The 13320-nt window shown below is 41.2% G+C and overlaps 1 protein-coding gene across 2 annotated transcripts in view; it reads left to right on the top strand.

Annotated features, from left to right (window-relative positions):
• The window catches only part of IL13RA1 (interleukin 13 receptor subunit alpha 1), a 39283-nt gene that overhangs the window by 3090 nt on the left and 22873 nt on the right, over positions 1 to 13320 (top strand). For both annotated transcript variants that reach the window (XM_082207471.1, XM_082207472.1), the window contains exons 2-4: positions 858 to 1015; positions 3773 to 3899; positions 5336 to 5456. In XM_082207471.1, the coding sequence (XP_082063597.1) occupies positions 858 to 1015; positions 3773 to 3899; positions 5336 to 5456 (406 nt within the window). The remainder of the gene's footprint in view (positions 1 to 857; positions 1016 to 3772; positions 3900 to 5335; positions 5457 to 13320) is intronic.

The raw sequence follows: 13320 nt of genomic DNA, 5'->3' as shown, positions 1-13320 counted from the left end.
GAAGCTGATATTTCTTTGTGATGCGTTCAAAGAGCTTGGTGCAACTTGAAAGTAGTGAAGGACATTGGTGGAGGAGCTTGGCAGCATTCATTGATTCCAGGAATCTGGTACAGGGGCAGGTATATTATCACTACTTAGTCATCCTGTGCTATCTTGTTCTTAACTTTTGTGATATAACACACCAGCTCTCAGTCTTTTGACCCACTTTTCTCCATGCCTGAGACTCCCCTATCAGATGCGTCCTTGCTGTACTGACAAGTTTCTGGCTGTTGTTTTCCTTTTTCAGACTATAGCTATAGGGCATTGGCAGAGCACATGCTTTGCATATAGAGGACCCAAGGTCCAGTAGTAGTAGTAGTAGTAGTAGTAGTAGTAGTAGTAATTTATTTATACCCTGCCCATCTGGGCAGCTCTCAACAGAATTAAAAGCAGAATAAAACATCAGACATTAAAAACCTTCCTAAACAGTTCCCAGCATCTGCAGGTAGGGCTGGAAGAGAGTCCTATCTAAAGCCTGGGGGAGCTGTTGGCAGTTACAGGGTGTGCAGTATTGAGCTGTGGGGATAATGATGACTCTCAGATAATGCCCTATGTGCATGACATACATGCACAATAAGCTGAGCACAGTGCATGGGATGGAATTCCAAGGGATGGCAAGCCTTTGACAACTGCCTATATTGTGGTGCTCCTTAAACTGTCACCCAAAGGCATTCCTTAGACCTCAAGGGCTGAAACTCTGTGGCAGTGGGTGTGCACCTGGCTGCATTTCCAGTTGCTGCTTGGATTCGTCCTGAAAGTCAACAACTTAAAAGAATAGAAAGTGATGGTTCCCCCCTTTCCCTTCCTTTTTTTCATAGGAGTCGTGTTGGATCTTCCTCGCCCAACTAACATCACATATACTATCAATGAAAATAACTGCCAGCTGAATGTGACATGGGCTCCTGTAAAAATAGAAGATGACTGCAATCTACGGTATGTAACTGCTATAACCACCAGTGGAGAATGGGGCCAAAAGGTAAGCTTTCAGGGTCTTCTGATTCCAAGTCAGAAATTGTCCTGCTGAATTATTACACATACAAGAATTGTGATGAAAAGTAGGGCTTTGGGAATTGAGAAGCAAATCAGTAATTTCAGACAAGACTTGTGGAATCTAGAAATCTGATCTGTTTGAATTGATGGTGACGTGACACTAAAGCTCTGCCAAGGGGTGGTATATAAAGAGAAGAGGGTCAATCAGCCTCTTATGCTGCATTAAATAGTCTTTATAGGTTAGCATGGGTGGTGTTTCCTCTTGTAACCATGGAAAGTTAAACTGGCATGATGTCCTGAGTGGTGTTCTCACATGCATTTGTGTGTGTGTGTGTGTGTGTGTGCACGCACGTGTGCACACACACACACACACACACACACACAAATATGCATAAACACACAAGTGGCATGATCTTTTTCAACACTTGGCAATCTTGAAGCAGGGAAAACACCAATACGAGCAGGGGGTAACACAGGAGAGTCTTAAAGGGACACAAAAATAAAGATTTAACGGTCCAACACATTTTAAATATATTATTTTCCCAGGGCACCTAGATGCATCACACTGAGTCCTATACCATTCTCATTTACCAAATACTACACAGTACTGTGCCTCTGAGAAGGGATATCTTGGAAAGCAATGGGCCACTAACAACACATTCTTATATATGTCTACTCAGAAGTAAGACCTACTGAGTGGAATTTATTTCCAGGGGTTAGATTGCTGCTGAATGTTTTTGCACCTTTTGATACTCCAGCTCTCCTTTCTTTCTCCCTCTCTCACCAAACTTGGCAACTAGCAATTGAGTGTGTCAGCTAGGGGTGGGGAAGGTTTTTTTGGCCTGCTGAGCAAGATCTTTATCCCTCCTACCCCCATGGGTGGGTGGTTGCCACCTGTGAAAGTTGGCCTTTGAGAGGAGATAATTCAAAGGGCTGGCTCAGTCCATGTGCAGCTCTTCTCAAACACCTGACAATCATCTGGCTGTTGGACATTAGAGAAGAGGTGTTCTAATAGGGTTGTCCTACATCTGGGAAATCTGGACATGCCCTCTTTTGAGGGACCAACATGCCCATCCGAGCGGAGCTTTACATTTTAAAGGAAATGTCTGGGGTTTTTGGCTCAGGCTCCTCGGGCTTCTTGGCCTCAGGCTTGCTCAAGCTGCTCTGCACACCATGGCCGTTGCCAGCCCAATCCAGGGAAAGAGGTGCACAGGCTCTGTGGCCCTCCCACATGCCTCTTTCCCTGGCTTGGGCTGGCAGCAGTTCAGGCTGTCCTCTTTTTTGTTCTTCAAGATATGGCAATCCTAGTTCAAAGTGCTTTGCAAGCCCAGTGTTCAGTGCTTCCAGTACACCACAGGGGTTGCAAAACACGTAATAATCAGCTGGTTCTTGGGCACCTGGGGATCACCACACAAAGGACCTTGAGGAGACTATGTTATCAGTGCCTGCAAAGCCCTTTTCAGCCAAGCCTTAACTGCCACACATCCTGACATCATAGATAGCAGGTGGGTGTGGCTTGCTCAAAATGGCTTTGCAAATCAAATAGGGAAGACTGGTGGGCCAGATTGGCCTACAGGCCAGAGGTTCCCCATATCTGGTGTCACTGACTTCTCTGCAGCATGCTATCTTGCAAGTAATCCCAACGTTCTGCCTGTGGGGTTGGAGAGCTCTGGTGGGTCATTTGCACGTGCAAGTCAAGTGTGATCAAGTAGTATGCCCAGCTTTTCCATGGCTTGAACTCAAGATAACTTCCAAAACACGGCCTAAAACAAATGGTAAAATTAGGCAGTCCAATAACAAAGATAGCAAAATCATCTAAATCAGGAGTATCCTGCATGGTGCCCTCCAATTGTTGTGGACTGCAACTGGCATCATTCGTGACCATTGACCATACTGATAGGAGATGCATTTGTGTGACTCCTGCAGTGTACCATTGCCATCACAGTTATGGAAAGGCTTCTGTATAACTTCACGGACATTTAACTCTTTGGAGTGATTTCTGTGATTGGATTGTGTGCATTTCAAGTAAGATGTGGAAAACTAAATTAGAAAAGACTAGTTATAGCAGGAAAAGCACATGAGGGGAGTACCACAATTCCTGCTGCTACTTAAACACATTCAGCCTAACGGGTGCTGTACAGAAATTAAAAATTCCAAGGCCTTTCCCACAGGCTCAAAATCTAAGAAGACAGTGAGGGAAAGGGGAATATTGTGTGCTAGCAAGAAGACAGAGAAAAGAGAATGCAATAATTAGCAAGAGTAGGAAAGTATTATGATGATTTTGAAAAAGAGATCATAAATAGCACAAGGGAGTAAAGGGTTAATAGATGAGTGTTCCACAAATGGACTGTCAGGAGCATAGAGAGAAAGCAATGGAGACAGATAAAAAATACAAATACAAAATAATAAACAGGGGGAAATATAGGAATGTAATTTAATTAAAGTGAACATAAAGAAAAACAAGCAGAATAATTGAGACCAGAAATAGATGTAATCTTGTGTATGCCTCCACAAAAGTAAGCCTCAGTGACTTAAGTTACTTTGCTTTCTCCCAGGTGAGTGTGTTTAGAAATGCAACCTTTGGCTTCCAAGGAAACTGCTACTAGTACAGTTGTACACATAGTGTTTTACCAGTAGAAGCCTTATGATTTTTATCCTATGGAATCGGGTTTAAAAATTACTTTGTTTGAGATTAGTAGTTTTTAATACATGTATATATGATTTCCCCTCCTTCCAAACATAGGAATGGAATGTTCAAAATTTCCGGACAGTGTTTATACCTCTGGGGAAAAAAGTCATTTTTGGAGTCGCCACTTCATGTGAAGGACAGGGTGATGGAGATTATGTTAAAATCACTCTTTGTCAAAATGGTAAGTTTTCAGACACTGCATTCTATAGATTTAAAAAATATTTTTTATTAAAGAAGTTCTTGGTTTACAAAAGTACATGCATTGTCTCTTCAGATTTGTATTAGACATTTATTTATCAAAAATTGCACAAATATCTGTATCAACTTAACAAATCCATATTCGTACTCCAAACCAGAAAGCTTCTTGAGATCCCCTGCCCAAGTTGTGCACCTAGTGCTACATTTCCCTAAGTCCAGTCCTCCCCAACCCGGTGGCATCCAGATGTTTCATTCTACAACTCCCATCAGCTTAAACCACTCAGGCTATTAAACAGACTGTGGGAAATGTAGTCCAATACATCTGGAGGCCATGAAGTTGAGAGACATTGCCTTAGGCCTTTTCATTCTCAGCATGAGTTTGCTCATTCTCGACCAGCCACAGAAGTATCATGTGCATTAGACGTGCAGGGATTGGACACTGTTTGATAGCACTCTTTAAACCACTTCTGGTTGGCAGCGCTGCAGATAAACTGCAGGTTACATGCATGGTATGGAGAAAATGTAGAATGAGGCGTGTTCCTCCCTTTCTCAATAGAACAATCTGGGATTATTCAATTAAAATGCATGGTGGGAGATTGAGGACAGGGAAAAGGAAGTACTGTTCATACACAGCACCTAGGTAAACTATGGAACTTGCTACTACTAGATGCAGTTGTAGCCACCAACTTAGATGCCTTTAAAAGGGCTTAGACAAATGAATGGAAAATTAAGGCTCTCAGTAGTTACTTGTCATGATGGCTGTGTATTACATCACGTAGGAATATCAGTTGCTGGGAAGTATGAGCAGGAAAGTGCTTTGTGTTCAACCCTCATGGGCTTTTTGCAAAGTTCTGCAAACATAGGAGTTTTCCCTGGCATGCTGATGCTTCCCTTTTGTTACTCCATTGCCCCATTTCGATCTCCATTTCAGTCAGCAGTCATCCTGGGGGCCCGAGGGGTTGGCATGGGTGTGATGGTTAAGACTAAAACATTCCAACACGTTTTCAGAATTGACAAAATGCTCTGAAATACATGGATGGTACTTGGTGAATTCTCTGCTGCAAGAAAGGGCTGGGGATGGTTGAACCTTCCCATTCTATATATCTGATAATTTCCTGCCCCACCCCTAAATTAAGCCTTCAAGCACCAATCATTACTACAGAATGAAGTACACAAAGTAAATGTTTTCAGGTGGGTTTAATTTGCATGACCTAGCCTAAATTAGGAATTGCGGAATTTTGCTAGTTCAAAGCCTTTGAGTCTTGCTGTGCTTGAAACCCAATTTCTGGGCTCCAGCAGTACTGCTTTGCAGGCAAGTTAGGGCCACAGTTTCAGAAGCTCACTGAAGAAGGAGGAATGCTTAGTTAAAGCCAGGTACTTGATGCAACCAATCCTGCTTCTGATGCTTTTGCTTCCTAGGTATTGCAGGTACAGGAGCCACTAAAATCCTATGTATGTGGTACAATATGAAGTACATGATGTGCTCATGGCAGCGTGGAGAGAATGCAAGTCCTAACACAACCTACAAATTGAATTACTGGTTTGTACTTAATTTTTTCTTTTATTTCCATTGTGTAGGGAATTTGGGAACTCGGCCCTCTCTCTTTCAGCGCAGAGCTGTGAGGGATTTTAATTAAACATTCCTCAGTTTGGAAATCCCTTTGGGAAACATGATGAAAACTGTTTCAAATCATAAAATTGTAGAGTTTGAAGGGATGCCAAGGGTCATCTAACACAACCCCCTACAATGCTGGAATCTCAACAAAAGCATCCATGACAGATGGCTATCCAACCTCTGCTTAAACCTCAAATTAAGGGGTGTCCACCACGTTTCAAGGTAGTCTGTTCCATTGTTGAACAGCTCATACTGTCGGAAAGTTCTTCCTTCTCTTTTGTTGTAACTTGGTTTGAGTCCATCGCTTTAAGTATTATCCTCCAGAGCAGGAAAAAATAAGCTTGCTCCATCTTCCATGTGACAACTCTCAAGATATTTGAAGATGGCTCTCATGTCTCCTCTCAGTTTCCTCTTTTCCAGGCTAAACATATCCAGCTCTCTCAACTGTTCCTCATAAGGGCTTGGTTTCCACACCCTTAATCATCTTGGTTGCCCTCCTCTGCACACACTCCAACTTGTCAACATCCATCTTAAATTGTGGCACCCAGAATTAGGCACAGTATTCCAACTGTGGTCTGACTAAGGCAGAATAAAGGTAAAGGGACCCCAGACCATTAGGTCCAGTCGTGACCGACTCTGGGGTTGCGGCGCTCATCTCGCTTTATTGGCCGAAGGAGCCGGCGTACAGCTTCCAGGTCATGTGGCCAGCATGACTAAGCCGCTTTTGGTGAACCAGAGCAGCACATGGAAATGCCGTTTACCTTCCCGCCGGAGCAGTACCTATTTATCTACTTGCACTTTGATGTGCTTTTGAACTGCTAGGTTGGCAGGAGGAGAGACTGAGCAACAGGAGCTCAGCCTGTCACGGGGATTCGAACCGCCGACCTTCTGATCGGCAAGTCCTAGGCTCAGTGGTTTAACCATAGAATCATAGAATCATAGAATCATAGAGTTGGAAGAGACCACAAGGGCCATCGAGTCCAACCCCCTGCCAAGCAGGAAACACCATCAGAGCACTCCTGACATATGGTTGTCAAGCCTCTGCTTAAAGACCTCCAAAGTAGGAGACTCCACCACACTCCTTGGCAGCAAATTCCACTGTCGAACAGCTCTTACTGTCAGGAAGTTCTTCCTAATGTTTAGGTGGAATCTTCTTTCTTGTAGTTTGGATCCATTGCTCCGTGTCCGCTTCTCTGGAGCAGCAGAAAACAACCTTTCTCCCTCCTCTATGTGACATCCTTTTATATATTTGAACATGGCTATCATATCACCCCTTAACCTCCTCTTCTCCAGGCTAAACATGCCCAGCTCCCTTAGCCGTTCCTCATAAGGCATCGTTTCCAGGCCTTTGACCATTTTGGTTGCCCTCCTCTGGACACGTTCCAGTTTGTCAGTGTCCTTCTTGAATTGTGGTGCCCAGAACTGGACACAGTACTCCAGGTGAGGTCTGACCAGAGCAGAATACAGTGGCACTATTACTTCCCTTGATCTAGATGCTATACTCCTATTGATGCAGCCCAGAATTGCATTGGCTTTTTTAGCTGCCGCGTCACACTGTTGGCTCATGTCAAGTTTGTGGTCAACCAAGACTCCTAGACTCCAAGAACCCACAGCCTAGGCAGAATAAAGTGGTACTATTACTTCCCTTGACCTGGACACTATATTTCTGTGGATGCAGCCTAGAATGTCAATAGCTTTTTTTGCTGCTGCATCACACTGTTGACTCATGTTAAGTTTGTGGTCTACCAATACCCCCTAGATCCTTCTCACATGTACAACTGGCAAGCCAGGGGTCCCCCAACTTATATTTGTGCATTTAGTTCTTCCTGTCTAAGTGCAAAACCTTACATTTATCCATATTGAAATTCATTTTGTTGGTATGGGCCCAGTTCTTCAATGTGTTAAGGCCATCTTGAATCCTGATTCTGTCTTCTGAGGCATTAGCTGCCCCTCCGAGTTTGATGTCTGTAAATTGGATGAGCGTCAACTCCATTCCTTTGCCCAATTCATTTATAAAGGCATTGAATAACAACAGGCCCAGGGCAGAACCCCACTGCACCCCACTTGTCACTTTTTCTAGGATGACACGGAATCATTAATGTGCACTCTATATATATATGTGTGTGTGTGTGTGTGTTTTCCCTTTTCCATTCACAAGGGTCATTCTAAACACAGCCAAATTTTTACATTAGAACATTGTTTTTCTAAATAATCATTCAAGCACTTCTGTTCCTTCTTGACTGTATTCATTGGCTTTAGTCTTATTATAGCCATCAATTTGGCCATTTCCAAATATTCACATAATTTAAGTAACCATTCCTCTTTGGTCGGTACCTGGTTACCCTTTCCAGTACTTAGCCACTAGGATTCTCGCCGCTGATGTCATGTACAGAAACAATTTAGTATTTTCTCTAGAAATATCACTATTCAATATTCCCAAGAGGTATGTTTCTGGTCTTTTGCTATGTGAAGTTCTTAGTAACTTTTTTATTTCTTCCTGGATCAATTCCCAGAACTTTCTGATCTATGGACATGTCCACCACATATGGTAAAAGATTCTGCTTTGTGCATCTCCAGCACTTATTACTAAGCGATTTGTTCATTTTAGCCAATCTCTCCGGTGTTAAATACCATCTATGGTGCATTTTCAGGTAGCTTTCTCTTACTAAATAACATACTGTAAAATTAATATTTTTTGTCCACATTTTTTTCCACTCTTTATATTCAATTACATAACCTAAGTCCTGCTCCCATCTTATTATGGCCTTTCCCTTTTCCTCTTTTTCTATTTGAGCATTCTGTAACAGCTTGTACATTTTGGAGAGAGTCTTTTGGTTGTTCTGTAAAATCTCCTCTAAGATCTATGCTTTATTATCAAACCTTTTTAACGTCTTATCTTTTTCAAAGGTCGCCCTAAGCTGGTATTATTCTAGCCAATTTACCCCTAGTTGTTTGAGTTCTTCAAATCTTTTCAGTTTGGGACAATAATTTATCTCATCCACCAAGTCTCTGTAAGTTGGCCAGTTATTGTTCATGTTATTCTTATGAATGGCAGTTGACTCTATAGGTGATATCCACCAAGGGGTTTTTGTTATAACTTTGGATTTATTCCTCTCCCAAACTTCGAATAAGGCCTTCCTCACTAGGTGGACATCGGTATTCCTAAGCAACATCCAGTCTTTCAACCAAGTCCAACATGCGGCCTCAAAGTACATTCTGAGGTCCGGGACTGCAAAACCGTCAACAATTTAAAATTCATTCTTGCTTTTTTGCCCTTGCCAAAAAAAACTGGCCAGATCCCTCTGCCAATCTTTAGAACATTTTGTTCCAATAATTATTGGAATTGTCTGAAAGAGAAAGAGGATTTTGGGAAGTACTGTTATTTTAATCATTGATATTCTGCCCCATAATAACAGCTTCAATTGACTCCAATTTTCTAAATTTCCTTTAATTTCCTTCCATTTTTTGATGTAATTGTCTTTAAATAAATTAGTGTTTTTATTTGTAATCCATACCCCTAGATAGTTTACTTTGTTTGTGGTCTTTAGACCTGTTATTCTTTCTAGGTCTTCTTGTTCCTTCTCTCCCATATTTTTTGTTAATAATTTAGATTTATCTTTATTCAGTTTAAATCCCGAAACCTCGCCAAATTTATTCATTTTGACTAGTGCTTTTTGTATGCCTTCATTTGGGTTTTCAGTAGTAATAATCACATCATCAGCAAATGCCTTCACCTTGTAATATCAGTTACCTAAATTAATGCCCCTTATTTCCTGATCTTTCCTTATTGCTATTAAGAGAGTCTCTGACGTTGTGATAAATAAGAGTGGGGACAAGGGACAAACTTGTCTAGTCCCTCTTTCTATATTAAATTCTTCAGTGATTTCATTATTTATAATTATTTTGGTTTTCTGCTTGTCATAGATTGCCCTAATTCCATTCATGATGTTGTTTTCTAAGGTTCAGATCCGTACCTTGTTTCGGTAAGAGTGTTATTAGTGCTTCATGCCAGGATTCTGGGGTTTTCCCTTTCTCCAGTATCTCATGCATGATTTTTTTAGGCTTAGGGATAACTATTTCTTCTAATTTTTTATAATATATTATTGAAATCCCATCCAGACCTGGCGATTTTCCAACTTTCATTTTCCTTATCACTTCTTTAATTTCATCTGTTTCTATATTTGAATTTAGTAGGCTATGTTCAGCCTCCTCATAGAATGATCATAGAATCATAGAATCATAGAGTTGGAATAGACCACAAGGGCCATTGAGTCCAACCCCCTGCCAAGCAGGAAACACCATCAGAGCACTCCTGACATATGGTTGTCAAGCCTCTGCTTAAAGACCTCCAAAGTAGGAGACTCCACCACACTCCTTGGCAGCAAATTCCACTGTCGAACAGCTCTTACTGTTAGGAAGTTCTTCCTAATGTTTAGGTGGAATCTTCTTTCTTGTAGTTTGGATCCATTGCTCCGTGTCCGCTTCTCTGGAGCAGCAGAAAACAACCTTTCTCCCTCCTCTATGTGACATCCTTTTATATATTTGAACATGGCTATCATATCACCCCTTAACCTCCTCTTCTCCAGGCTAAACATGCCCAACTCCCTTAGCCGTTCCTCATAAGGCATCGTTTCCAGGCCTTTGACCATTTTGGTTGCCCTCCTCTGGACACGTTCCACTTTGTCAGTGTCCTTCTTGAATTGTGGTGCCCAGAACTGGACACAGTACTCCAGGTGAGGTCTGACCAGAGCAGAATACAGTGGCACTATTACTTCCCTTGATCTAGATGCTATACTCCTATTGATGCAGCCCAGAATTGCATTGGCTTTTTTAGCTGCCGTGTCACACTGTTGGCTCATGTCAAGTTTGTGGTCAACCAAGACTCCTAGATCCTTTTCACATGTACTGCTCTCAAGCCAGGTGTCCCCCATCTTGTATTTGTGCCTCTCATTATTTTTTCCCAAGTGCAATACTTTACATTTCTCCCTGTTAAAGTTCATCTTGTTTGTTTTGGCCCAGTTCTCTAATCTGTCAAGGTTGTTTTGAAGTGTGATCCTGTCCTCTGGGGTGTTAGTCACCCCTCCCAGTTTGGTGTCATCTGCAAATTTGATCAGGATGCCCTTGAGTCCATCATCCAAGTCATTGATAAAGATGTTGAATAAGACCGGGCCCAAGACAGAACCCTGTGGCACCCCACTAGTCACTCTTCTCCAGGATGAAGAGGAACCATTGATGAGCACCCTTTGGGTTCGGTCAGTCAGCCAGTTACAAATCCACTGAGTGGTAGCATAGTCAAGACCGCATTTTACCAGCTTCTTTACAAGAATATCATGGGGCACCTTGTCAAATGCCTTGCTGAAATCAAGGTAGGCTACATCCACTGCGTTCCCTTCATCTACCAGGCTTGTAATTCTGTCAAAAAACGAGATCAGGTTAGTCTGACATGACTTATTTTTCAGAAATCCATGCTGACTATTGGTGATCACAGCATTCCTTTCTAGGTGCTCACAGACTGTTTGCTTAATGATCTGCTCCAGAATCTTCCCTGGTATTGATGTCAGACTGACTGGGCAGTAATTATTTGGGTCCTCTCTTTCCCCCTTTTTGAAAATAGGGACAACATTTGCCCTCCTCCAGTCTGCCGGGACTTCGCCTGTTCTCCAGGAATTCTCAAAGATGACTGCCAGTGGTTCTGAGATCACATCTGCCAGTTCTTTTAATACTCTTGGATGCAGTTCATCTGGCCCTGGAGACTTGAATACATCTAAACTAGCCAAGTATTCTTGTACTATCTCCTTAGTTATTCTGGGCTGTGTTTCCTCTGCTGAATCATTTGCTCCAAATTCTTCAGGTCGGGCATTGTTTTCTTTATCGGAGAAGACTGAGGCAAAGAAGGCATTGGGGAGTTCAGCCCTTTCTGTGTCCCCTGTTTGCATTTCACCATCTTCTCCTCTGAGTGACCCCACTGTTTCTTTGTTCATCCTTTTGCTACGGACATACCCATAAAAGCCTTTTTTGTTGCTTTTAACCTCTCTAGCAAGCCTGAGTTCATTCTGTGCTTTAGCTTTTCTGACTTTGTTTCTACATGTGCTGGCTATTTGTTTGAATTCCTCTTTGGTGGTTTCCCCCCTTTTCCATTTTTTGTACACATCCTTTTTTAATCTTAAGTCAGTTAAAGTTCTTTAGATAGCCACCCTGGCTTCTTTAGGCACCTTCCATGTTTCCGCCTCATTGGTATTGCCTGAAGTTGTGCTTTTACTATCTCCCTCTTAACAAACTCCCAGCCATCATGAACTCCCTTTCCTTTTAGTATTACTGTCCATGGGATCTCACCCAGCACTTCCCTAATCTCTGGCAACTTGTTTTCTATCAGGTATTTTTTAACTTTATTCTCATTTTTGTGTTCTAGTTCATATAGCTTTTTTGTAATAATTCATAAATTTATCTTTAATTTGGTCCGGGTCGATAATTTATTTTCCCTGGTCTGTTATTTTATTTACTCTTTCCACTTGTCTTTCCTTTGTTAACCAGGCCAGCATCTTGCCAGGTTTATTGGCCGATTCAAATTATCTTTGTCAGTCCATTTGATTTTGTTTTCCACTTCTTTATTTATTAAATTGGATATATGGGATTGTAAAATTTTTATGTTTTGGAGTATTTTCTCATTTTTAGGGTTTTTTACCAACTCTTTTACATTTTCTCTAATCTGTTTATTTATTTCCATGTTATTACTCTCTTTACTCTTCCTAATCTTCCTCATTTGTTGTATTCCAAAGCCTCTCATATAGGCTTTGCTTGCATCCCAGATTATTTTCCTATCTGTGACTTGTTTTTTTGTTTATTTCAAAGAATTCTTTCAGCATTTCTTTGGCTTTAATTACCCTTTGATCATCTCTCCATAATTCATCATTCATCCTCCCCCTCCCCCTTGTACGTTTTTTTTAAATTTCCTATGTATCATTACTGCATTGTGCTCTGACAGGGATCTATTCAAAATTTCTGCTTTCTCCAAGCTCAGTCAATTTTTTTGAAGTCCAGATCACATCAATTCTCCCACCTGACTTTTTAACTTCAGAAAAATGTGTGATATCTTTTACATTAGAATGTTTAATTCTCCAAGTATCATAAAGATTGAACTTTTCTGTCATTTGGAAGGAGAATGGTAATCTACCTGAGTTAGAGAGTCTATCTCTGCCCTTTCTATCCATTTTGATGGATGCAACTCCATTTAAGTCCCCCATAATTATTATATTTTCACTGGCATAGTCCCAGAGTCTCTCTTCTAAGTTTCTATAGAATTCTAATTTGTTATTGTTTGGGGAATAATCCCCACCAAAATTATTTTTTCTTCATTTATTTGTATCTCTACCCTTAGGACTCTGCCTTCTTCATCTTGAAATAACAGTTGCGGGTTTAGGACTGGTTTTACGTAGATGACCACTCCCCTCTTTTTCTCCGTACCAGATGCTATATACTCTGGACCCAAATTTTTATTTTTTGAAACCCTCATATGCTTATTAGATATATGGGTCTCTTGAAAACATATAATATCCCATTTCCTCCCTCTTTAATATACATTCTTCTTTGTTCCTTTTTAGTTTATTGTTCAGCCTATTCAGTTTCCAGGAGATACATTTAAATGCCATACAATTTTTTTAATTTGTCAAGTCTTACTTAAGTAATCAAGCGGTGATAGAAAGAAAGAAAAAGGATAAAGGAAAACAGAAAATACAAATCGTAATTAAAAGTCTTAGTCTTACCTTGTTTTTATTTTCTCGCTCTTGAAGCT

The sequence above is a fragment of the Podarcis vaucheri genome (assembly GCF_965113315.1).
Source record: "Podarcis vaucheri genome assembly, chromosome: Z".
In the NCBI taxonomy this organism is placed as follows: Eukaryota; Metazoa; Chordata; class Lepidosauria; order Squamata; family Lacertidae; genus Podarcis; species Podarcis vaucheri.
The sequence above is the reverse complement of the archived record's forward strand: the minus strand, read 5'-3'. Positions and strand labels throughout refer to the sequence as shown.